At 43.5% G+C, this 27,504-nt stretch overlaps 1 protein-coding gene and 1 non-coding gene across 2 annotated transcripts; both read right to left on the reverse strand.

Moving 5' to 3' along the window:
* Positions 1–2,231: 2,231 nt before the first annotated feature.
* On the reverse strand, positions 2,232–2,305 carry TRNAV-AAC (transfer RNA valine (anticodon AAC)). The gene has a single exon. It is a non-coding gene; the product is annotated as a tRNA-Val (tRNA).
* Positions 2,306–3,836: 1,531 nt separating this feature from the next.
* On the reverse strand, positions 3,837–6,860 carry LOC125520784 (ubiquitin-conjugating enzyme E2 7). The gene is made up of 6 exons (XM_048685807.2): positions 6,652–6,860; positions 6,452–6,554; positions 5,359–5,456; positions 5,165–5,265; positions 4,592–4,669; positions 3,837–4,150 (listed from the first exon to the last, which is right to left on the reverse strand). The coding sequence occupies exons 1-6, from the start codon at positions 6,701–6,703 to the stop codon at positions 4,073–4,075; spliced, it is 510 nt and encodes a 169-aa protein (XP_048541764.1). The 5' UTR covers positions 6,704–6,860; the 3' UTR covers positions 3,837–4,072.
* Positions 6,861–27,504: the final 20,644 nt, after the last annotated feature.

The following is a 27,504-nucleotide window of genomic DNA, read 5'->3' on the forward strand; positions in this document are numbered from 1 at the left end:
CCATGTAATTAACTGAAGACACTGACAAGATAGATAGAGAGAGTGAACTTTTAGATTTTTTTGCTCATAAGTATAGTCTGAGATTTTTTTTCAAAGGTGAGGCTCAATAGAATTGTTAGGGATGAGGAGGTTAAGTGGATTCAAAGAGCTCAAGAGCGAGATCTTCTATCGCGTAATGCTCCTTCTTCTTATCTTATGGCGAAAGTAAAATGGTAGGAGGAGAAGAAATCATATTGTATCTCGAAAAGAAGGGGGTAGAAGGGATGCTAACTTGTTAAAACATCTACTGATTTTTATAAGGAGTTGTTTGGGACTGAAAATAGTGGAAGATTTGTTTGCTTGGAAGTTCCAATTTTCTGTGTGTTAGATGATGTGGATAGAGATAAATTAGTGGTTGAGTTTAGTTTAGAAGAAAAATAGAGTTGCTTTATTTCAAATGAATCATAATAAACCTTCTGGTCCGGATGGTTTCCCAGTAGAATTTTATTATCATTATTTGAATATGTTGGGAAAGGTTCTTTTTCAATTATTCAATGATTTTTTATGGGAGGATCGATTTGGCTAGATTAAATTATGGTGTGATTACTTTAGTTCCTAAATGCTCTAGGGCTAATATGCTTAAGATGTATATACCCATTTGTATTACTAAGGTGATTAATAACGGAACTGTTGAATATTATTGATCCTATTCAGGTAGCTTTTATTAAGAATAGATTTATTTTGTTTTACATGAAGTTTTACGTGAGATTCATAGAAGAAAGATAACATGGTTCTTTTTAAGATAGACTTTGAGAAAGCATATGACAAAATTAACTAGGGTTTTATATTTTGTGTTCTTGAGATGAAAGGTTTCCTTGTTAAATATATTAATTGGATTAAGCGGATAGTTCAAAGCGGTGGCATTGCAGTAATGGTAAATGGTCATGTGAGATGTGAGTAAGTATTTTAGGACATGTAAAGGATTAATGGGGGGGGGGGGGGGGGGCTCTTTCCCCCATCTTATTTAATATTGCTATTGATGTTCTACATATTTTAGTGAGTAGAGCTAGAGAACAACTTATTAGAGGTGTCGCGTCTAGGTTAATAGAAGAAGGCTTTACTATGATACAGTATATGGATGACATTGATCTAGCTAGCACTAGAAATATAAAAGATATTGTCTGCTTGTTTGAACATTTTTTAGGTACGAAGATTAATTTTGATGAAAGTGAAGTTTGTTGTTTTGGTGAGGCTAAGGATAGAGAACATTTGTTAGAGACATTTTTACTTGTGTAAGTGGTGATTTACCCATTATATATTTAGGTATTCCTCCACATAATGTCAAAGTAAGGAATAGTGATTGGAACATGGGGTAAAATGGATAAAAAGTTGGGTACTTGGCAGGGTAACTTTCTGGGCTATGGTGTTAAATTAATCTTGCTTAGAACTTGTTTAACTAGTACCTTATTTTATGATTTCAATGTCCATTTTGCCTAAAGGACCTTTACATAAGTTGGAATTCTAGATGAGAAGTTTTTTTTGGCAGGAGGATGATAAGTCCAATAAATATAACCTTATGTGCTGGAAAGGTGGGTGCCAACCTATAGATAGGGGGATTTGGGGGTAGTTGACCTTCAAGTAATGATTTTTTGCTTATTAAGTAAATGGTTTTGGAAACTAGAGAATAGTGAGGGGTTATGGCAGACTGATATTAGGAGGAAATACTGCGGTAATTTTTTGTTTGCTAGTGTTAGGGCTCCAGCTTCCCTGTAAAGGTATAAGTATGGTACGTCTCCTGATATACCATGGACCCTAGTAAATTTTCATGTCCAAATGTATAAATTTATTCCCATTTTCTGGTTCAAATGCATGTCGTTGCCTTACTAAATAAATAAAAAATCAACATCAAATATAACTAAGTTTAAAGTCCAGTTAGCGTCTCCGATCATGAAAACATCTCATTCCTCAAATATGAAATTACATATCCATGACTTGTGGCGGAACATGTTCCATTAAGAAGTAATACAATCTTTTCTTTTTTTAGAGAGAAAAAGTAACTACAATCAATCAAGAATTCTATTTAAAAAATGTCATGGTTAGTTTTGCAATGGATTTGTATGTTGCTCCAGTATGTCATTTTGTACAGGTCACACGATTTACTTTCGTTTCCAAATGTGCATGAATGCAACGTACACCAAAAATACTTCGAAAAGAAAAAGTACAAAAAATATGATGACTCCAGACAAAAATTTTGGCTTCGCCCGGGTTTGAACCAGAGACCTTCAGTGTGTTAGACTGACGTGATAACCAACTACACCACGGAACCACTTCTGTCATTTGGAAACAAAGCTTGCTACATACCATATCTCTTTTGTCACTGAACCATGCCGTTACCATCATCCTCTTATTAAAAGCCGCTGGACTGCCAAAACAACTACTCTATGGGCAATTTGGTCAAAAAAGAAAACTACTCTATGGGCAAACCATACATCCTCTGGCAAACTTGCATCAATGAAGAGATGAGGCATAAGCACACGGAGCATATTTCTGGATGCGTTATACAGGTTTGTGTATAAAAGCAACTCTAGCAAAATAGGTATATACCTCCTACCCCCATATAATACCGTAACATGAAGGATATATTAGTAAAAGAAACACTCTGGAAAAGCCAAACTTGCCTTCTTCGCCACATTATTTGGTGGCCCCTTTATATTTGATCTCTCAGTCTTCATATTTGGAGCACTTGGGTGATACTTTTGGAGTGTGCTCCATAGTTTTATGGGCATGGCGGGAGGAAAATTTTCCTTAACCAACTCGTGCGAGATCAAACTCCGTGGCCAAAAATTGAGCATCGTTGCCGGGAATCGGCCTCCACCGTTGCTCACCCCGATCTCTTTCGACAATCGAACCTTGTCGTCTTCATGTAGCCTCTGTCACCAACTTCTTCTTCCTTTCTCTCCTGGGTCACGAAATTGCTGCGACCGGCCACAGCATCGCCTGCGGCCACTGACGGTGTTGTGGTGCGTGGCGAGGTTTTTGCTGCTATCGGTCGTAGAAAAGCTGCAACCGGTTGTCCAGAAGCTACAACCGGCATCACAGAAGCTACGACGATGGTGGACCATGGGATGACAATAATTGTTCCGAGGGAACCGGCCCAATTTCTTTTGCTACCATCAACTTTGTTTTTGCTGGAACTAGCATCCATTTTTGCTACCACCATCACATTTTTTTTGCTGGAACCAGAGGACTTTTTTGCTACCCCGATCTTTGGATTTGGCTCGAACCAGCCATTCTGTTTCCTACCACCGGCTTTGTGTTTTGCTGGAATTAGTATCCATTTTTGCTACAACCATGTGGGGTTTGTGCTAGAACCAGCGTATTTTTGCTATCACTATATTTTTGTTTTGCTGGAACCAGTCCAATTTTTTGCTACCACCGGCTTTGGCTATAAGCAACGACGCCATTAATGCTGCAACGGGTCGGCAGCACCTGCACAACTGTTTTTTGTTGCGATTTGACGACGATGAGCATCGGTGGCGAGTAAACCAGCGAGGGGAAGCGGCAAGCGTCGAGCTCGACAGGAGCGCACACTGCGAGAGGGGGGCGTTTTTTCCTGAAAGGACCCTACTGAGTGCATCGGGTGGCTGGGGCGCGAAAGGCCGAAACTTTTGAGCCGTCACGCCAGCGCCTATCATCGCCATAGGTACTACTAACATCAAGTACAATTAATACCAGTTATACACTGAACGAGCTAACATTCAGAATAACCATGTCGCGGGCAGATTCTTGGGTAAGGATCAATTCAACGAACAGCCAATTTCTTTTTTATGAGGTTCACGGCGATGACTACGATTAAGTGGCATCACACGAAAATACTTCTTGACATTGACCAACTCCATGCCACAATACAATCGAGAGTTCATAATAGGCAGCACCCCAAGTGTCTCGGAGAGACAAGACCAACATCACCATTCGACCGACGCTGAACGGAAAATAAACAGGGGAGAAGTTCGAGTGCTGGCATCAGGTGCCCCATTTGGTGAAAGCAAGAGAATTGCAGCGCTTGTGGACTCCCCCGGATGATCCTCCTTTTTCAGAGCATTTCCTGAGATTTGCGAACAAGGCTCCTCACCTTTTTCTTGAATTCGGCCCTCTTTTCTCTCCAGTCCTTCTGCACGTCAAAATTCATTGCATAACTTTAGAAACCAAAGCGAGTTCACCAGATGCACAAACTAAATAATGATCCAAAAAATACTAGAAAATCTAAGAGCAATCACACCAAATGTTGGCTAATACTACCAGTAGAAAACAGTATGCTACCTGCGACAACAACATGCTTTATTCCGCAACTTAGCAATAAAAAGAAAAGAAGAGAAACTGAAGATACTTATTCACAGGCAATGTGCGGATAAAGGAATTTTGGATGATAAACTAGCAATAATGTATATCTTCAGCAGTTAGCAAAACTGAAACATGCTACTGCAGATCAGATAAATGCTGATTTTCAACATTGCAACGAAGGCACATGAGAATGGAATAATGTTTAAACCATTTGATGCGTCCAGCACACTGAGAAAGAGGATAGCCTGTAATAAATGACAAGGACACTTACAGCCGCTTCAATATTTGCTGGAGACTCATCGTTTGGACTAGAGAGCATCGAAATAATGCTCAAAACTATACTCTCAACCTGCATGTTATGAACACACACAAAATTAGGAAAAGACTACATGCAAGTTGGTGTTCAAATCAAAAAATTTGACCAAATATACAATCTGTTTGGTTGTACAATAAGATGATTTCAGGATTATTTTGCAAGAGACATGTTAAAATAATAAAACAAATAGTCTTGTAACCTGGTTGAACTCAGAAGTTGCAACTTATCAGCAAAATTCTGTTTCAAAAGGGGCAAAGAGCTGGTCTGCCACTAGGTTTAAACACTTTGGATGATCAGAACCCTAACAACTGGAAACAGGTCCCACCACTAAACAAAAAGCAGCCTGGAACCGCTTTTTTTTACAATAATGCAGATGATAACCTTGGATATATTTTGATTAAAAAGCAGCAGTTCTTCTAAATTTCTGGTCTATACAGGTTTTGTAGCAGGGTGGAAGGTTAATAGATTTCAGACTTCATATAATTATTATATCTAAAAGTACTTATGGGCGGCTAGAAGGAACCCTACTGTGTGCACTGGTGTCCACCGTTCACTTGCAAGCTCGTAACCATTCGGATCATCACCAGGTGGATGAAGAATAGAAATGCACACACGCCCATCAGGATAGACTGCGAATTCGACACCACAAACACTGTCAGAGAACTAGCAAAGAGCTCATGGACATGATGACATAGAATCAGAGAGAGCTAGAAAGAGCTCACCGTTTGGATGCCACATCTCAGAAGTAAACCTTACTGATGGAGGACTGTTGGGATAATCCTGAGGAAAGGTCATTACTGCATTGAAGTAGCCTCCATCACTGTATACAAAACACCCTTTTAATTTCAAATACATGAAAACAGAGAAATGTGTAAGCTTAAATGTCTGTTTCATTGGTAGATATCTTTAATGCGAACTCTCCAGATCACTATAGCAAGACTCCTAAGTATGTTTTATCATCCTTCGGTCCTAACTACGTTTCATTCGAGGAAAAGTCAGCTTCATTGACACATCTGAAAAGTCAGGACTAGATTTGAGGATGAAATCCACATCCTTAAATTTTCGCAAACAAGCAAGTACAAAATTGTTAGGAATTGCAATATTCTTTCCATATGCCTAGTCCTTTTCAAAACTACATTTTATCAAAACAAGAGATCACAGAGAACTTATGGCTCCAGAATTTAATGCCTTCTAAAGGGAGGTTCTGAATTTTATAGTTTGTGTCATATGTCAGTTGCTGAAGTCCTAGTTAAATATTTTATGTCCAAATGATCTAGCAAAGTCGTAAGAATTACACAGAACTGTTTCTCATCGTCGTTCGTACCTCAAAATTAATCCGTTTGAAGCAAATTAGTGTTATTCAAGAGGGACACATATTTACAAGCTTCCCCACCCAGAGACTTTGCTGCCCTCCTATGTTTAGTGAGCTTCGCGAACTGATATAGCCTATTTGTTCGTAGACAAAGATGGACAATGCCCGTCTCGACTTACAACTCGTCAGTAACACTGTCATAGCTTCTGGGAACCCTTCTATTCATTCAATTGTAGCACCACGAAGACATAATGCCGGGATAGCAACCACTATGCAATCCCACAGAGTGACACCTAGATACATGGGCAACCCACTGTGACTAAATTCATCAGTAAGCGCTGCGGATCAGCGTCGAAACATGCAATTCCCACACCTCACCCCATGCAAACCAATCGGAGCTCAACACGACTACAACACACACTCACGGATCAAGACGATGCATAACACGGGAGTCATATCTCTGCAGCAATCAGAATTATACAGCGTAAAAGATGGGGGCTCACTATAACGTCTCCGGCGGGCCGATGATGGTGACCTGCCACTCAAACACGTTGCCGTCGTCCACCAGCCCCGCCGAGAACCCGTCCACGGGGTTCTTCGCTAGATCTGCAACAACCAGGGCACGCCGGAACAGGGATCAGCGCGCGATCGCGACGAATCGTGGGGCGAGAAGGGGGAGAGGGCGAGGGGGGCGGATCCGTACCTCGGAGCTGCTTCTGGAGCAGGAGGCTCGCCTGGCTCGGGGGGGCCGCCATGGGAGGGGAGGCAGAGCTCGATCGGATCGGATCGGCGCTAGGGTTTTTGGCGATTGGGCCTGGCTCGCCGCCCTCGGCCTTTATTCGTGGACGCGTGCGCGTTTGGAGGTGGAGGGTGGGAATCCGGGAAGGGGGAGGGGAGAAGGCAGGGGGTAAGGCCGGATGATGATATATGCTGCGAAAAGCTTTGGCCGCGCGGTGATCGACAACGACCCGGCTAATTTTAGATACGCTTCGTTATTATTTCGAACTCCTTTTTTAAAACAGCTTTCGAACTCCCCTTTTATAGGCCGTGCTCGAGTTATAATGACAATCTTCTTCGGCCGGAAAGGAAAGGACATACGGCATGTAGTACCATCGAGTCCTTGGTTCTAGTACCATCGAGTCCTTGGTTCGGCAGAGCATCTCCAACAGATTGTATATATTTATTTATTTTTGTGAGGAAGATTATATAAAAATTTAATGACCTACGATGATTTTATAGTAAATTAGTACATATATCTGTGCATTGCAACGGAGAAAAAATATTAATGCATATATTTAAATTTAGTGAGAAACGTATGTGCAAACACAATGTATCATGCTACAGCATGAAAAAAAAAACTATAGTTGTCAACACCCATTGATAAAAATAAATCTTTATCTTTACACATGCTAGCATCCGAACGGCACCACAAGGCACGGAGAGGCACACATCGAGGTTGCTCAGCCACTAAGTAATCACATAAAACAAGCGTTAGCACAGTGTAGGACCGAGAAGAGGTGTCTAGAGGGGATGATTAGACCCTCAATGAGAAAAAGTAGCAGTGTTTAATTTCTTTAAGTTAAGGTGGAGTTTAGCACAAGTTTAAACATTCACAATACATTTCAAGCAAGTATGGCAAGAGTATATGAGTAGCGGAAAGTAAAGCATGTAAGTTGCAAGAATGTAAACACTACAAAAAAATACACTTCTGTGATTATACGTGTTTGTCATAGTAGGTCATGTTTTCTGTCATGTATGTACATGCATGACGATTTTATGACAGAATCAAGATAATAATACCTGTGCTGTCGTAGAAGCGTTCCATGACATTACCAAAATTATCATCACGGAAGTGTCCACTTCCATGACGATAAATTGCACGTCATAGAAGTGCTTTCGTCAAGGGTGACCGACACGTGGCATCGACCGTAACGGGTCGCCGTTAAGCTATCAGGTCCGGTTTTGGATCCGATAACCCATTAACAGCCCGGACCAATGGAGATTTTCCACGTGTAAAATTCTCATTGGCCGGAGAAAACACGTGTTGGCTCAACGTTCGGACAGATGTCATCCATTCATTGGACAAGAGGCGCCTATGATATGTCGACACGTGACACGACCCAATAGAGGTCCATTCCAGTGAAAAGGCCGGCCCGGCTAAAGGCCCGCCATGTTTTTTCAGACACTAGTGGGCTGGTCCATTAACAGCCTGCCGTGTTTTGGGCCAAATTACGGTCCATATCGAATCAGGCCCGTTAATAGGCCACTGTTCTTTTGGGCCCATACTAAGACAGGTTTGTATTTCAGCCTGTTAAATGTCCGTTTACCAGTTTGGCTCGATAATAGTTTCGGCCTGTTAGCGGCCCATGGTGCATCTGGGACGTTCTCGGCCCGTTTAACTTTAGGCCATTTAACGGCCCATGCAGAAACTGGGATATTTCTTGTCCGAAGTAACTTTAGGCCTCTTAACGGCCCGTAGTCTTCGGGGATAAATTTTAGCCCAACTGGCCTATCGGCCTGTTAATGGCCCATGTAACAGTTGGGCCTAATTAAAGCCCGCGTTGAATCCGACCTGCTTACAACCCATCTGGTAATGGCCCGTGACATTTTTAGGCCTATGTCCCGCGTAGATACCGGCCTGCTTAAAGCCCATAATTTTATTGGGCCAAACAAGCCCGAGATATATTTTGGCTTGTTAACTGCTCGTCCTATTTGGGCCAAACATGGGCCTTAGGCAGTTTCGGCCTGTATTGGCCCGTGAATTTTTCGGCTCAACGCTAGCCCAATCTAGGTTTTAGCCTGTTAAAAGCCCATGGTATTCTCTGGCACAGCTGGACAGAACTTTACTCGACCTGTTAAAGGCGGGAAACAACTATGGGTTTAGACATGCTAATGGCCCAAGATGATTATAGGCCCAGGTTTTGGCCCATATGAGTACCGGGCCGGCCTGAAGACCGACAACACTGAGATCCACTGAACCTTTCGGCCTAAATTACAACATACCGACCAAGAATAAACCTAGACTATACAACAAAGAAATTACAGCATATTACATTCCCTCGGCATCAAAGTTTGCCGCAAGTGATAATAAAGGGCAACCAGGCAGCAGATTACATAAACTGGGCAGGTTGCCACCAGTGGAAGTTAACAGGCGGACAAAATAATAGACAGAACCAACAGCACTTCAACACAGTTCAAAGAAAGGTTAGCCTGGCCTAGGAGCTGCAGCACAAGCAGCTTAGCAACCTGATGAGACTGCGCTTCTTTGGCGCTCATATCCACCAACTTAAACTGCATAGCATCAATAAACTTCTTGCACTTACGGTTAATCTTGCATAGAGATTGGAGTTCCAGTCATATTTGAGCGGAAGCATGTATTTCTGTTTGAATTTCAGACTGAAGAAGTCGAACAGATTCAGGCGGCGACTTCATCGAGCTTGTGTCACTGAGTAAGTTTGACACTACATCAAGATGTGACTTCGTGGTTGTATCCCTACCCTCAATATGTGTTGCCTTCTCCTCTGGAATATGTGTTAGAGGGACAAACAATGGGTTCGTCTCACTATCATTGTGGTAGTTCTTCCTAGCAACAGTGTTGTCACCCTGGAAGAGAAACAAGTAGGTAGATAATAGGTTTTGCATGTATAAGCATCAGCGTTGTCAATTCATCTAATTTCTTTGTCAGAAATAAAGAGACACGGTTTAAAATAGCATTAACATAATAGGCATTGTTCATAGTTAAGACGGTGGGAAATGGCATTGTGCTGGAGCGGTCAGCTTCACCAGACCACTGGATTACAGATCAAGAACACAAGCATAGATGTAGTTCTAAACAACGTATAAGCATGAATGGTGAGTGCACTGTCAATTTATACCATTTCAGATTGATAAATAAAGAGACACGATTTAAATAACATTAATATAATATGGCATTGTTCATAGTTGAGACATAGCAGGATATGACATTGTGTTGTTGTTGGTAGTCTCACCACACCACTGGATTACAGATCAAGAACACAAGCATACACATAGTGCTAAAGAAGATAACTTGCTATGTTTAGTTTAATTTACATGATACAAATAAGGAACTAGATTGTACAACTAAAGACTGAAATTGAGAAGGACAAACTTATATTTGTGTACTTCTACTTTATAAACATTGAACAAGCAATTTGATGCAGACGACAAAAATAAACAACATTTGCACTCATAGCTATCCAAATATAAACAACAAAGTTTGAAGGCTCGAGGAGGACAAACTTACATTAGTAGTGAAGACAGACTCTATAAAGGCCTTGTCCATATTGATGGGGGGGGGGCAATTCAAGAAGTTTACCGCACACTCTTCTTCAAGAGTATTGCCTTTATTCTACATTTTGTTAAGAGTAAATATAGATGTGAAAATATCGGAACAAATGGCGATTATTTAACTTAAGATGCAGAGTACAAATGTAAATACAGCATATAGGCAGAAGGCATTGACAAGAGCAATGCGGAGCTAAACTTCTTCAGTAACATTGATTTTATTCAATATTTTGGCAAGAGTAATGTAGATTTGATATGTAGAAAAATGGAGGATAAGGGAAAATAAGCTGCAAAGTGTACAGAGAACTAGCTGACAAATATAAATACAGTGATGAAGGACAACAGATACTTACAAGAACAATGCAGAACTAAATTTCTTCATAGGCATTGGGTTTATTCTACATTAATTTAAGCATTAATATAGATCTGATTATTTGGAGCGAACAGTGGGTAAGCAAGCTATAATGCACAATGATGTCACATAATCCACCAGGTATGAATGTAAGGACAACGATAGGACAATAGGTACTTGAAAGTGCAACTAACCCTAGGTGGTTTTGGTAATTCCTAACAACATATAGCTCATTGAGCTAATGCTATTCCAAGATTAATATTTCAGGAAAAGCTCAATGAATGGCATGGCATGGATGAGGAAAGTGGACCCCTCAAAATACTAAGGACAAAAAGATTGGCTCAAGCTCAAAGCTCAAGACTCTACATTTTATATTTTAGTGATCCAAGATCACATTGAGTCTATAGGAAAAGCCAATACTATCAAGGAGGGATAAGGTGTTGCTTGATGAGGTTCTTGCTTCATAGTGCTTAGTGATATGCTCCAAAACCCTCAACTACCTTCCCACATCCACATATGACCTAAATCAAAAGTTAAACTCGGCCCCACCGATTCTTTCTATCTGGCGCCACCGAGCTCAGATGTCATAGCCACTGCCACAAACCCTAGGCAAATCGGTCTCACCGATAGGAATCTCGGTCACACCGAGATGGGGTTGTAATCTCTTTGTTTCCCTTCGTAACGTTTCGGTCCTACCGAGATGAGCGATCGGTCCCACCGAGATTGCAATGTAAACTCTCTGTTTCCCTTTTGTAACATTTCGGTCCCACCGAAATGAGCAAATCGGTCCCACCGAGTTTACCTGACCAACTCTCTGGTTAGCTTATTACCAAAATCGGTCCCACCGAGTTTGTGTAATCGGTCACACCGAGATTACGTTATGCCCTAACCCGAACCATATCGGTCCTACCGAGTTGCATCTCAGTCCCACCGAAAATCCTAACGGTCAATAGGTTTGCTAAATCGGTCTGACTGAGTTTCTCAATTCGGTCTCACCGAGATTGGTAAATTGTGTGTAACAGTTAGTTTTTGTGTGGAGGCTATATATACCCCTCCACCCACTCTTCATTCGTGGAGAGAGCCATCAGAACATACCTACACTTCCAATACACATTTTTTGAGAGAGAACCACCTACTCATGTGTTGAGGCCAAGATATTCCATTCCCACCATATGAATCTTGATCTCTAGCCTTCCCCAAGTTGCTTTCCACTCAAGTCTTCTTTCCACCAAATCCATATCCTGTGAGAGAGAGTTGAGTGTTGGGGAGACTATCATTTGAAGCACAAGAGCAAGGGGTTCATCATCAACACACCATTTGTTACTTCTTGAAGAGTGGTGTCTCCTAGATTGGCTAGGTGTCACTTGGGAGCCTCCGACAAGATTGTGGAGTTGAACCAAGGAGTTTGTAAGGGCAAGGAGATCGCCTACTTCGTGAAGATCTACCGCTAGTGAGGCAAGTCCTTCATGAGCGATGGCCATGATGGGATAGACAATGTTGCTTCTTCGTGGACCCTTCGTGGGTGGAGCCCTCCGTGGACTCGCGCAACCGTTACCCTTCGTGGGTTGAAGTCTCCATCAACGTGGATGTATGATAACACCACCTATCGGAACCACGACAAAAACATCCGTGTCTCCAATTGTGTTTGAATTCTCCAAACCCTCCCCTTTACATTCTTGCAAGTTGCATGCTTTAATTTCCGCTGCTCATAGACTCTTTGCATGCTTGCTTGAATTGTATTAAGATTGCTTGACTTGTGCTAAGATAGCTAAAATCTGCCATAGACTAAAATTGGGAAAAGGATAGATTTTTAATTGGTCAAGTAGTCTAATCACCCCCCTCTAGACATACTTTCGATCCTACAAGTGGTATCAGAGCTTTGGTCTCCATTTGCTTTGATTTCCATAGCTTTTGGTGGTCATAGCCTTGGTTTCACAACCTAGGAGAGTATGGCGTCTAGCGAGGGAAATTACCACCGTAGAGATCCTTACTTTGATGGTACTGATTTTGCTAGTTGGAAGCATAAGATGAAAATGCATATTCTTGGACATAACCCCGCCGTTTGGGCTATTGTGTGTGTTGGCTTGCAAGGTGAATTCTTTGATGGGAGAGAACAGAATCGTGAAGCTACCGTGGAATAGTTGAAGATGCTACAATACAATGCTCAAGCTTGTGATATCCTCCTCAACGGATTGTGCCCCGAAGAATTCAACAAAGTCAGCCGTCTTGAGAATGCAAAGGAAATTTGGGATACTTTGATCGATATGCACGAAGGTACCGACTCCGTCAAGGAATCCAAGTTGGATGTGCTTCAAAGTCAACTTGACAAGTTCAAAATGAAGGATGGTGAAGGTGTCGCTGAAATGTACTCTAGGCTTGCTCTTATCACAAATGAGATTTTCGGCTTAGGAAGTGAAGAGATGACCGACAGATTCATCATAAAGAAGATCCTAAGAGCCTTGGATGGAAAATACGATACCGTATGCACATTGATCCAAATGATGCCAAATTACAAAGATCTCAAGCCAACGGAAGTCATTGGAAGAATTGTTGCTCATGAGATGTCACTCAAGGATAAGGAGGAGCTCCATAACAAGTCAAGTGGTGCTTACAAAGCCTCATGTGAAGCCCCCACATCATCAAGTAAGAAACAAACCTTCAATGAAGAATTGAGCTTAATGGTGAAGAACTTCAATAAGTTCTACAAGAATAGAAGCAAAGAGAGAAGTTCCAAGTCAAGGTCCTACAATGAAAAAAGATCTTCTAGTCAAGAGCGAAACTGCTACAATTGTGGAAGACCCGGACACTACTCCAACGAGTGTACGACTCCCCACAAGAGAAGAGAAGATTCTCCAAAAAGAAGAAGTAGAAGAGAAGAATCACCATCAAGGGAGAGAAGGAGTAGGGATGATCGATATGAACGAAGACCCTCTCGGAGAAGCAAGGATTCAGAAAGGAAGGACGAGTCATCAAGGAGCTACACAAAACGAAGACATCAAGCTCATGTTGGTGAATGGGTATCCGGCTCCGACTCCGACAATGACTCAGAGAGAAGCTATCACTCCGACTCCGAATATACTCAAGATGAAGGTGTTGCCGGTCTAGCACTTGTGTCAACCAACTCCTACAACATTTTTGATTCACCAAATGAAGGAATTGGAAGATGCTTCATGGCCAAAGGTCCAAAGGTATCACACCCCGAGTATGTTGATTTCAATAGTGATGAAGATGACTTGTTAGGTGATGATGATTTACTTGTTGACAACTATAGTGATGAATACTATGATGAAACGAATGACAATGATAAGGAGAAGATTGAGTCTCTAACTAAATAACTAAACACTCTTAAGTTAGCTCATGAAACTATCTTAGGAGATCATCGAGAACTTTTAAGGACTCATGAGAAATTACGTTTTGAGAAGCTCAACCTTGAGCAAGAGCATGAGTTCTTAAAGGCAATCAATGATGATCTTCGCAAGAAAAGTTCTTCTTACATTGCCAAGCGTTTACTCTTATCCACCTACATGCCTCAAGTCAAGTCTAGTAACAAGAACAAGAAAGATTCTTCCTCTAGTAGTAACAATAATCATGCTAAATCCAATATTGTTGTTTCTAGTATTTCTCTTGATTCCACTAATGATTCTCTTAGCCAAGTTACACTTGAGCAAGAAAATAGCTTATTGAAGGGAATCATAGAGAAAGGTGTTTACAAGAGCCTTGCCGGGAATAAGCAATTCGAGGAAATTGTACGCAAGCAAGGAAGGCACCGGAAGAATCAAGGTATTGGTTTTGAACGAAAGTTCAATGCCAATGGAGTTGAGTGGGAAGAAGATCAATACCCCAAGACGAAGTTTGTTCCTCAACAAGAGAAGTATGATCCTACTTCTTTCAAAGGTACACAAGCTCAAGATGATCTTCCACCACAAGACCACAAGCAAAAAGGCAAGGACAAGCTTCAAGAGGAAATTGATGTATTTGAAGAAGCTCCTAAGGCCTTGGTCAAGTGGGTTCCCAAGACTACATCAAGTTCCACTTCATCAAGTACAACTACAACTCCGAGGATTCCCATCAAGATGGTGTGGATCCCGAAGAAGAAGAACTAGAGAGTTCTTGAGGGTGACTCTGCCAACATACTTCACTCTTATCATTTTGGCAAGAACAAGTGCAATCAACTTCCACATCTTGCAATAGTTCAAGGAGTCACAAACCCTCTTGTTGGTAAGACAAGGGACAAGGTAAGCTAATGCTCTCATAGACATCACCTTGTGTGTGCATCACTCTATGTCTATGGATATCCTTGTTTGTTCCTTGTGGGACTAACCCGTGTAGGTATTGAAAGTGCAACTCACTCCAAAGGATAGCTCCGAATGATCTACATCAACTTAGAGCATCCACATCTTCAACACCCACATGAAGTCATCATCGACAAAACCCAAGGTTAGTTCATCCCTCTTAAGGGGGGATCTCACATGTAGGGGGAGCTTTACTCTAACAATTGAGTTAATGCAACTCTAATGGTGTGAAAACAACAACGCTTTATGTAAAAGTGGTAACCCCACTTGTGCTTAAACGATGAGTATGACCTATGATCAAATGTTCTCATTTGATTCCTAAGTCAATATACTCATATATAGATGACCTAGTCATCGCCAATTGCTTGATAGATGCTAGAATTGGTTGTGCATGCTTTGCCATTTTATTGTGTGAGCACGTTGGTTGCATAATTTACTCATTCGAGGACATCCACTTGTTGTTTTGATTGATTGGTTTCCTTTTCTTTTGGCCAAGTGGATGGACAAGAATGCCTAAGAACCTTCTCTAGCTATCTATGATTTTCTCGTCTCAAACTCTATTCATGCTGCATCACAAAGTTTGATCAAGTCAGATTCGAACCACTCTGTGTGAGGAGCACTCGGAGTCCCCGATTCGTCATAGACTTAAACTTCCAAAACTTCTTTGTGTGTTTCGGTCTGACCGATTCATCCATTTCGGTCATACCGAGATCACTAAGTCGATCTAGGTTTTCAATCTCGGTGCAACTGATTCGAACTTTTCGGTCACACCGAGTTTCAGTAACTGCTTGCAGTTATGAATCTCGGTGCCACCGAGTTGTTCCACTCGGTCACACCGACAGGGTCAGGCTATATATATATATCCACAGGTCAAAATTTGGAAAACTTTACGAACCTCCTCGCCCGCGCTTAGCCTGCTCTGCCTTCCTGGGTCTCCGGATCGTCCTCCTCGTCGCCAGTTGCCTCCTGCCGCTGGTCTCCGCCGCCGTCAACGGGAATCATCCCGGCCGTTGCCGCCGTAGCTAGTTCATCGCCGAACTAGGGTATGGACTTGAACTTTGTGCTGTTCTAACTCCGATTCCCCAGCACATTGCTTTGCCATGAATCTTGCCACGATTAAAACCATTCTATCCATCGAAAACACTCCGTAGTTTAGTCGTGAATTGAAAATTTAGGGTTAGGTTTCCGCCGAAATCATCTCGGACCGACCGAGTTGATGAAATCGGTTCCACCGATTTGGCTCAGGCCATTGCACATGTGATTCTTGGTCTGACCGAGAATTGCAAATTGGTGTGACCGAGTTCAGCACTTTATGAAACCCTAGCAGTCTCGGTGCCACCGAACTGTGACTCGGTCTGACCGTGTTCACTAGTTTAGGTTCCAAAAGCTGCTTCGGTATCACCAAGTTTGCAAATCGGTAGATCCGAAATGCTTTCTGTGGAAAACTAAAACTAAGTTGTTAATTCATTCTTTTGCAAAAAAACCTCTGTATTTTGTCATGCTCATCCACTCTACCTCATCTATAATCTATTCACATGGTCTACTGTCGATGTTCGCATCATGTCAGATCAGAGTGACAGTCAGAACAAGTGAGAGGAGCAGGTTCACTTGAGTGAGGGCACTAGTCCCTCTAGCAGCTCAGATGATGGCAGCAGTAGCACACCAAGCAATCTGCCAAAGGCTGCGACCAGGGCCAGCAAGAAAAGAACCTCAGAGTCAGAGGATGAGGACTATGTGGCTGAGGAAGAAGAAACCACCTCAAAGAGGAAAGTCCTGAAGAAGGAATATGGCACAGTTGCTGCCACCAAGCCAGGAATGAAGCAAAAGGTTCCTGCCAAGAGAGCTCCAATGTCTAAGGCCAGAGCATCTACTCAAGAGACTTTGGGATCTGCACCCAAAGAGCAGGTTGTGGCAGAAAAAAAAAGGAAGGAAAGGGTCAAAAAGACCACTGCTAGAGTGCTTGGGAGATCTTCAATCATGAAAGACTCTGAAGAAGAGGAAGAGGAAGAGGATGCAGCACCAGCACCCAAAGCTCAAACGCTTATGGGAGATGCCATAAGATCCGGGGTTGCTCAATCTAAGCCCAAAGGAACTTCCAAGCCAGCTGCTCCAAAACCCAAAATTGCACCAAAGAGGAGTACCAGGAACATTCCAGCTGCTGAGAAAAACAAGGCCCCAGTGCCTGAAACTGTTGCTGAAGAAGAAGATGATGAGACACATGTTTTGAGGAAGCTAAAGCCAAAAATTCCAGATCATAATGATGCTCATCCTGTAGCAGAAAACATGAAGATCAGGAAGGACTCAGGATTGAGGCTATGGAGAGAGTCAGATCCATATGCTACCAGAAGGAGAACTACTGTGGACTACAGGTTCCATATCCAAGAACAGCAGGATTTTTATGAGTCAGTGTTGCTTGACAAGAAACCAATAGTATGTGACATGAGATGGGTCAACTGGGAGAATAAAGAACATTATCCAAGAGTATATGACAGTTTCAAGGCTTGTGGAGTTGATGAGTTTGTGGCTCAGAAGCTCACAAAGTGGAATGATGAGCTTATCATGCAGTTCTACTCCACAGCTCACTTCTACCCAGATGGTAAGATAGTCTGGATGTCTGAAGGCACTAGATACCAGTCAACAGTAGCAGAATGGGCTCAATTGATCAATGCTCCTGAAGAGAATGAACATGACTTGTATGTTTATGCCAAGAAGAAGAAGGATCACAACTCCATGGCTAGCATGTACAAGGAGATTCCTGATGCAGATCTTGAGACTCACCAATTTGGATCAGTAAAACACCTGCTGTCAGGACTGCCTACTATCAATTGGATCCTCAGGCACACTCTTCTGCCCAAGTCTGGTGATCACAGAATGATCAGAGGCCACTCCATCAATCTGTTACATATATTTGATGTGCCACAAAAGTTCAAGGTCATGAGTCTTATAGTTGAAACTATCAAGAGGACAGCTGCTGACCAAAAGAGAAGCTGTGGGTATGCACCACAGATCCAGGAGTTGATTAACTCCAAGATGGGAACTGGCACATACTTGTTGGACAAGGAGCACATGCCTATCTATCCAGACTTTGAGGACAACCAAGTGGTCATGAATGAGGATGAACCAGCTTCTGTGCACGTTCAAGCAAAGAGGGAGAAGGCAAAGGCTGAGAAAGCTGCAAACATGCTAACCATGGAAGAGGCATCTCAGTATCTTCTGAAGAGCAAGCAAGATCAGCTCGGCTACTTGATTGCATCCACTCTAAGGATTGAGAAAGGGCTGGCCACCCCGACTCAAAACCAGGAGAGCTTGGAAAGGATCGTGGAGCAGAAGTTCTATGACATGGATGTGAAGGTAACTGAGATCCAGTCTGTTGTGGAGCAACTTCAGGATGATATGCAGGAGAGGAAGGGCAAGACAACCACTGATGCTTTTGCTAGAGTGCCCAGAGGACAAAGATCTGCTGCAATGCCTGTTCCAGACACCAGAGCAACTTCATCTGCACCAGCTACAGCTTCAGTGCCACCAGCTCCAGCACCTACTCCATCAGCTCCATCTACATCGACTGAAGCCTTCGTTCTTGGAGTTATCCGAACACCACCACCTGAAGACCAAGCCTGAGATACGATTTAGTGCTATGCATTTTCTAGGAACTTTTTGGTAACTTGTTGCCAAAGGGGAGAAAAATGTATAGATCATAGGCTTCGAGAGAGAGCGTTGCTTTTTTTATTCTCTCTTGCTTTGGTGGTTGAACTTTATTTGCTTGATTGAGATACTTTCTGTCTGTGTGATACTTGGATGATCATGTGTGTTTGATCATATGATACATTAATGCTTGTTGGATGACATTATCATTTGATCCCTATATGATCATTCACTTTGCTTGGTGATGAGTGCATGTATTTAATTATTATCATTTTGAGCGCTCCACCAAGAGGTATGTGACATGGAAGAGTAACCCATGAGCCTAATTCTCTGTGCATTTGCAGTCCAAAGCAAATCATAAACTATGCACAAATTTAGGGGGAGCTCTTGCTTTTCACATACTTCTCAAAGCGACAATGTTTTTCACTCTTATTATCATTCATCGAAGCTTTGATCTATATGTTATCATCAATTACCAAAAAGGGGGAGATTGAAAGTGCAACTATCCCTAGGTGGTTTTGGTAATTCCTAACAACATATAGCTCATTGAGCTAATGCTATTCCAAGATTAATATTTCAGGAAAAGCTCAATGAATGGCATGGCATGGATGAGGAAAGTGGACCCCTCGAAATACTAAGGAAAAAAAGATTGGCTCAAGCTCAAAGCTCAAGACTCTACATTTTATATTTTAGTGATCCAAGATCACATTGAGTCTATAGGAAAAGCCAATACTATCAACGAGGGATGAGGTGTTGCTTGATGAGGTTCTTGCTTCATAGTGCTTGGTGATATGCTCCAAAACCCTCAACTACCTTCCCACATCCACATATGACCTAAACCAAAAGTTAAACTCGGCCCCACCGATTCTTTCTATCTGGCGCCACCGAGCTCAGATGTCATAGCCACTGCCACAAACCCTAGGCAAATTGGTCTCACCGATAGGGATCTCGGTCACACCGAGATGGGGTTGTAATCTCTCTGTTTCCCTTCGTAACGTTTCGGTCCTACCGAGATGAGCGATCGGTCCCACCGAGATTGCAATGTAAACTCTCTGTTTCCCTTTTGTAACATTTCGGTCCCACCGAAATGAGCAAATCGGTCCCACCGAGTTTACCTGACCAACTCTCTGGTTAGCTTATTTCCAAAATCGGTCCCACCGAGTTTGTGTAATCGGTCACACCGAGATTACGTTATGACCTAACCCTAACCATATCGGTCCTACCGAGTTGCATCTCAGTCCCACCAAAAATCCTAACGGTCAATAGGTTTGCTAAATCGGTCTGATCGAGTTTCTCAATTCGGTCTCACCGAGATTGGTAAATTGTGTGTAACGGTTAGTTTTTGTGTGGAGGCTATATATACCCCTCCACCCACTCTTCATTCATGGAGAGAGCCATCAGAACATACCTACACTTCCAATAAACATTTTCTGAGAGAGAACCACCTACTCATGTGTTGAGGCCAAGATATTCCATTCCCACCATATGAATCTTGATCTCTAGCCTTCCCCAAGTTGCTTTCCACTCAAGTCTTCTTTCCACCAAATCCATATCCTGTGTGAGAGAGTTGAGTGTTGGGGAGACTATCATTTGAAGCACAAGAGCAAGGAGTTCATCATCAACACACCATTTGTTACTTCTTGGAGAGTGGTGTCTCCTAGATTGGCTAGGTGTCACTTGGGAGCCTCTGACAAGATTGTGGAGTTGAACCAAGGAGTTTGTAAGGGCAAGGAGATCGCCTACTTCGTGAAGATCTACTGCTAGTGAGGCAAGTCCTTCATGGGCGATGGCCATGATGGGATAGACAAGGTTGCTTCTTCGTGAACCCTTCGTGGGTGGATCCCTCCGTGGACTCGCGCAACCTTACCCTTCGTGGGTTGAAGTCTCCATCAACGTGGATGTATGATAGCACCACCTATCGGAACCACGACAAAAACATCCGTGTCTCCAATTGCGTTTGAATTCTCCAAACCCTTCCCTTTACATTCTTGCAAGTTGCATGCTTTACTTTCCGCTGCTCATAGACTCTTTGCATGCTTGCTTGAATTGTATTAAGATTGCTTGACTTGTGCTAAGATAGCTAAAATCTGGCAAATACTGAAATTGGGAAAAGGATAGATTTTTAATTGGTCAAGTAGTCTAATCACCCCCCTCTAGACATACTTTCGATCCTACAGTACTCACAAGAGCAAAGAAGCGACTAGCATAGTTGGGATATCCTAGGTTTTGCAGCACTGGTTCTATCGCCAATATACGTCGGGTGCTATGTGATTTCTCTGGTAGCACCATCTTTTTCAAGGACTTTGCTTGTACTCCTTCAGGTTCTGCAATCACCCTCTTCCTTTTGGATGTCTGAAACACAAGAACAACATTTGAATGGAAAAACATGGTATGAGGACAAATGGAATAGGTGTTTTAATGGATGGGCATGGCATCTTCACATATATCATGAGTAAACAAAGCAGATGACGGTGCAACGAAGCAAAAGAAAGGTAAGACACCTGATGCAAGATATGTGCAACCAATAAAATCTTGCCAAATTAGAACATGCACCTTATTGAGTGAACAGGATAGGCCATCTGCCTTTGACTCCTTGAGCTCAGAATAGTCATTAGGATCATATTCTGAATACGAATCTATAGGTCGAGAGCATGTGGGTTTCATATCATCCACAATGGACCTCAATCCCTTGATGCCAAGTTTGTTACCCATTGAACTGTTCCGCAATATTCTTCTGATGTGCGCATTCTTATATTCATTGTGATTACGTACAATATCTGTAAAGCATGAAAACACAAATAGTAGTGAGATTATCTTTGTAATGCAGAGGATATTGTAATATAATAGAGGCTCCCTGTAAACCCTTGTGTGCTATCACTGGATTCTGATGAGAGAGCCCATGTGTGCTATAATATGGTGAGTAGATTAATATAATCTGGCACAACTACACAAAAAAGCTCCCTGTTGGGGGCCCCAGATGTAAGGATAGTTGGCAGACGTTAGGTTCATAATATACTGTATAGAAAGTTTATTGCCAAACCATGATAAAGAGAACGCAGAGCCAGTAGGTAGATCATAGTGTAGATAATAGGGGTACACCATAACCACCATAAATAAATCGGGAAAGCAGAACTGGCTGGAAAACATAGGGTTTTGCCGCTACTAATATGCAGCCTATCGACCACCTACATGCCATCTCTATTCATCTGAAGGCGCACAACTGTTACTATCAGTTTAGTCTATCAAAGACCGCGTGGTTCCCACCATTTCCGGGGTATTATGGAAGACCAACTCAAAGTGCGAAATCATTTAGCAGAATCGGTCCAATAGAGGTGTCGACTGCAGATGTCCCTGCTCCCCTTCCTGACAAGGAACTGTGCTTACTAAAGAAGAATAGAAGAGGAACATGTTAAAGAACAGAAGAGGAAGCATATTCTGCATGTCTGCATGCAAGTCGCGTGACTTTTGTCATTTGGGTCAGTCGACCATTTCAGGCGGTTGGATGAAGATCCTACATCTCCTAACCCTTCTTCTTCCTCGTCTCCGATTCTTCCCATATAGAACACCGCACGGGCCACCGGCCGAACCACCGGCCCCCACCGTCTGTGTTCCTCCTCCACCCCCACCCCACCCACATCGAGTTTTCTTCGTTCGGTGAGGCCCCACCGCCGCCCCCCCACAACCAACGTCCCCACCCGAGCCCCTTCCTTCGCACCGGTGAACTCTGGCGAGCTCTGAAAAATCGACTAACCCAATTTTGAAATTTAGTCTACTGTCATTTAACTAGTGTGGAATATAAAAGAGGAAAACCATAAGCATTGCGAGTATAGTGTTGAGCGTGCCATGGCGGATCTGAAGGTGCAAACCGGACAAAGGCAACTTCGCAACCAATGTTTGCTTTCAACTAGCAAGTAAGCGATGGACAAGAAATCAAAGTAAAGTAGTGGCGATCTATTTTCTTGCTACGATAAATAAGTTGAGCAGGTATGAAAGAGTACCGCCTCTGGTGCGGTGCCGTGTATGCATCTGCTGAGAATTTGACGGTGCTGCGGTAGCGATGGCTATCGGCAGCGTGGAAGCAGATCTAGGAGGGTAGACGGTGGCGGCGGGGCGCGGTGGACGAGACGGTCGTAGGAGCGGTGCTGGCAATGTGGACGACGGCGGGGATGAAGCGAGAGGACGAGATGCAAGGATCCCGGTCTGAAGCCGTGGATGAGAGAGGTCAATCTCTTGTAATGGATGACGACGTCGGGGTATCAGCTCCGGCATGGTGGAGGAGGATGGCGGTGGATGGGGTGGCGGACAGAGGAGGCTGGGGTGGAGAGGGTGTTTTGGCGCCAACGGAGTACGAATGGGGAAATGGAGGGAGAGAGGAAGGGGGAACCATGTCTTCAGGGTGCGCTTGTCTCAAATGCCAGGAAATTTACAAACTTAGCCCCCATTTAAATTTTCCTACATCGCAACAATATTAGTCGGTTGGGGATAGGACGGTAATCTCGCATACACAGAATATTTGCCGACGAGAGTTTGTTTTTGGTGCCCACCGTGTATGAATCGGGGAGGGAGTCGATTTCGGCTGAGGAGACACTGTGTTTTGGCGCCCACCGTGTATGAATCCGGGTGAGAGGCAGTTATGTCATGTTTGAGTGAAATTACAAACCTACCCCTATAGAAATCGAGCCGATAGGCTTTGCGTGTCAGGGATAGGCAATAATTTCCATCCCGCAGATTTTGGTTTCAGACGGTTACTACGACTTTCCCCACTTCATTCAAATTTTTGCACAACAAGAGTGCATGTTTACCGTGCCAACTCAATTCGAATACAGTTTGTATTTTATTTTTGTTCGGGTAGGATCCATTTGCGATTGGAATAAAATTCTATATACATCACATTTTATATATACTTTCAAAAGCACAACACCCTTTAGACATAAATATGGTTTACATATGGCATGATCTCAGATTCATAAGGGTGTATCCATCTTAATTTGAATTTCCTAATATTTGAAACCACTTTATGTTGAAATCCAATGTATGCATTCCTCGCTAACTGTCTCCAATTAATGAGTGTTTCATGCGGTTTTTTTAGTTCTCAAACGTGTATAATGTGTTTCACACACGCAACCTATAGTGTAATCCCGTTTAGACATTAATTGCATATAAATCATGCATTGTCTCTAATTAAAGAATCTATGGATCACTAATATTGATAAACTACATAACATTACACGTGTCCCCAAAATCAAATGAATATGCATGTTTGATTCACCAATTTGTGTTATGATATTATCGATATCTTGGTCTCCAGTTTAAATATTTGAATCCCTTTTAATCCAGATATTCGTCTCATATAACTATCACTCATGCTTATATATGAGTATCTCTCTAGACCTATACACGTTCATCGTCTCTCGGGTATCTCTCGTGCTACCTCTATGTCGACAATGATCTTTTATCTTCGCAACACACTGACGGTACTTTCTCCCTCGACTTTCATCACTCTATCTCTCTCTAAGTATATCTCGCTCCCTGCTATGTGTCTCTAACTATGATTCTCCATATGAAATCTCTTTCTCTCACACAAACACAAACTTCATCTCCCGGGGTCTCATTTCTCTCTACTATTCCCCTGTGTGCCACTCTCACACCCCCTCTCACACAGAGATGTCTGTCGCTCCTTAGATATGAGAAGCTACGACTCTTCCTCTTAAATATTTCTTTTTCACACACAAACACAAACTCTGTCTTCTAGGGTCTCATATCTCTCCACCATTCTCTTGTATGTCGCTCACTCACTCTCTCTTCCTAGAGATATCTTGCGTTCCCTCATATGTCTCTCTAGCTATTTTACTCGTTGTGAAATATCTTTCTCTCTCATAGACACAAAACTCCATCTCTCGGGATCTCATTTCTCTCTGATATTTGTTTGTATGTGACTCACATGCACACTCTCTCTATATCTCTCTCACCCACACACATAACTCAGCCTTCTGATCCACTCGACTCCTATCTCTAACACACACTAGCTAGCATCTTTATCTTTCTATTTATCTGTTTCTCCATCAACCTTCTTTCTCGCCCTCACTCTTGCTTCCTATCACGCGCACTATATATGTTTCTCTCTACATGCAGTCAAGTGCCCTCTTTTTTATCTTTCTCTCTCACACACATAACTTCACCCTCTGAACCACCCGGCGGTCATCTCCAACACTCAAACTAGCCGATGTCCCTCTAGCTAGCATTTTTATCTTTGTATCTATTTTTAGTTTCTCCATCAACATTTCTTTCTCGCACGCACTCTTGCTTCCTATCACCCACACTATATATGTCTCTCCATACATGCATTTATAGGTTGATCTCTTTTGCACAATCGTTGTGTTTCGCTCCCTCTGCTTGCCATAGATGCATGCTCCAACCCACGCCACTATCTCTTAAAGACAAAAACACATGCTCAATTATCGAGCCTTCTTCCATGCACTCTCACATGCATGCATATTGTCATATCGATCTCTCCCATATCGTTGATCTTATGACTTATGTCTTCTTTATTTTATCTCGATCATGCTCGCACACACACACACTTCCCACGTATACATGTATACCTCTCGCACATGCACGTTCAAGGTCTCCTATGTCTCCATACATAGTTAATCACCCTCAATCCTAACGCCACATCGAATCGTTCTCTTCTTGTGTGCACATAACTTCCGCCTGGATGGGTAAAACACACACTCACACTTAACAATCTCCTTCTAGCTAACCCCCATCTCTTACTCTTCCCCTATATCCCCGAAACCAATAAGACCATCCCTTCGTTTAATTCCCGCCTACATGCACCATCGATATATAGTAGTCTTCCTCGGTGTCTCTCGAAGAAACACGTTCTCTCGATGTCGACTCCACTCACGCGCACACGCCCTCTCTTCCCTCTCTACGGGCCTTTTCTCTCTCGCACCCCCTCGTTGGTGGCCTCTGTCATACACTATGATGAAGCCACGCACACTTAAATTACATCTTCCACCGAGGACCCCGCGTCACTGATAACCCACAAGTATAGGGGATCAATTGTAGCCTCTTTCGACAAGTAAGAGTGTCGAACCCAACGAGGAGCTAAAGGTAGAACAAATATTCCCTCAAGTTCTATCGACCACCGACACAACTCTACGCACGCTTAACGTTTGCTTTACCTAGAACAAGTATGAAACCGGAAGTACTTTGTAGGTGTTTTTGGATAGGTTTGCAAGATAATATAGAGCGTGTAAATAAAAAGTAGGGGCTGTTTAGATATGGAAGCAATAAAGTAAATATAGCGAGTGTGGAAAAGTGGTGGTAGGCGTTGCGAAATTGTCCCTAAGCAATTGACTACTTTACTAGACCGATAGCAAGTTTTATGTGGGAGAGGCCACCACTAGCATGTCATCCCTGACTTGGAATTCTATGCACTTATGATTGGAACTATTAGCAAGCATCCGCAACTACTAACGTTCATTAAGGTAAAACCCAACCATAGCATTAAGATATATTGATCCCCCTTCAATCCCGTATGCATCAATTTCTATGCTAGGTTCAAGTTTCTGTCACTCTTTCCCTCCAATACATAGTCCTATCAACATACAACTAACCCTATGGTGTGATCCACGCGCGCGCTCATATGATGGGCACCAAAGGACATCAATATAACCACAAGCAAATTAAACCAATCATAGCAATTCATCAACCACCGATAGGACAACGGAAATCTACTCAGACAACATAGGATGGCAACACATCATTGGATAATAATATGAAGCATAAAGCACCATGTTCAAGTAGAGGGTACAACGGGTTGCGGGAGAGTGGACCGCTGTAGATAGAGGGGGGAAGGTTGTAACACCCCGAGACCGATGTGCCAGGTGTCGTCCAGTTATTCGCTGTTGTTGCCTTGTCATTGCTTGCGTGTCATGCATTGCATATCATGTCATCATGTGCATTTCATTTGCATACATGTTCGTCTCATGCATCCGAGCATTTTCCCCATTGTCCGTTTTGCATTCCGGCGCTCCGTTCTCCTCCGGTGGTCATTTCTACCTTCTTCTCGTTGTGGGGATTAAACATTTCCAGATTGGACCAAGACTTGCCAAGCGGCCTTGGGTTACTACCGGTAGACCGCCTGTCAAGTTTCGTACCATTTGGACTTCGTTTGATACTCCAACGGTTAACCGAGGGACCGAAAAGGCCTCGTGTGTGTTGCAGCCCAACACCCTTCCAAAGTGGCCCAAACCCACCTAAACCTCCTCCATCATCTTGGTCGTTCGATCATGATCGCGTGGCCGAAAGCCGCACCTCATTTGGACTCTCCTAGCTCCCTCTACCTATAAATATGTGATCCCCTCCGAAATTCGCGGTGCAAACCCTAGACCACCACCTCTCCGTGCCGACGGACATTTCCTCCCCCGCTGACGGACATGTCCGGCCTCTCCTGCGTGAATCCAAAGCCGCCAAGTGTCCTCGCCGCCGCCGTTCTCCACCGCGCGCCACCGTGGGCCCGCGCGGCCCAGATCCGGCCCGCTGGGCCCGAACCGCCGTCGCCCGCGCCTGTGCATCGCCGCCGCCTAGCGCCTCCCGCCCGCACCTGCCGGCCGCCACCTCCGCCTCCGCGCCGCCATGTGTGCCGCCGTCTCCTGCTCAAGCCGGCGCGCGTCTCGGCAGCCGCGCCGCCCCGGATCCCCTGCAGCTCGCCCGTGTGGAGCTCCGCCGCCGCCTCGCCAAGTCACCGGCGCCGCCCTCCGCCGTCGCCTAGCTCGCCGCCGGCCGGATCCGACCAGATCCGGGCCGGGACGACCTCCCGCCGCCGCCCCTGACTTCTCCTGCGTGGATCCGGCGAGATCACCCGGTCTACTTTGTTAGTTCCCTCCTGCAGGGGGCTAGATCAAGGTACTCCGATGTGCAGAAACTGCTCTTCGGCCTTCTTATGGCCTCGAGGAAG

Source organism: Triticum urartu, chromosome 1A (assembly GCF_056163025.1).
Source record: "Triticum urartu cultivar PI428250 chromosome 1A, HENAU_Tu73, whole genome shotgun sequence".
NCBI lineage: Eukaryota > Viridiplantae > Streptophyta > Magnoliopsida > Poales > Poaceae > Triticum > Triticum urartu.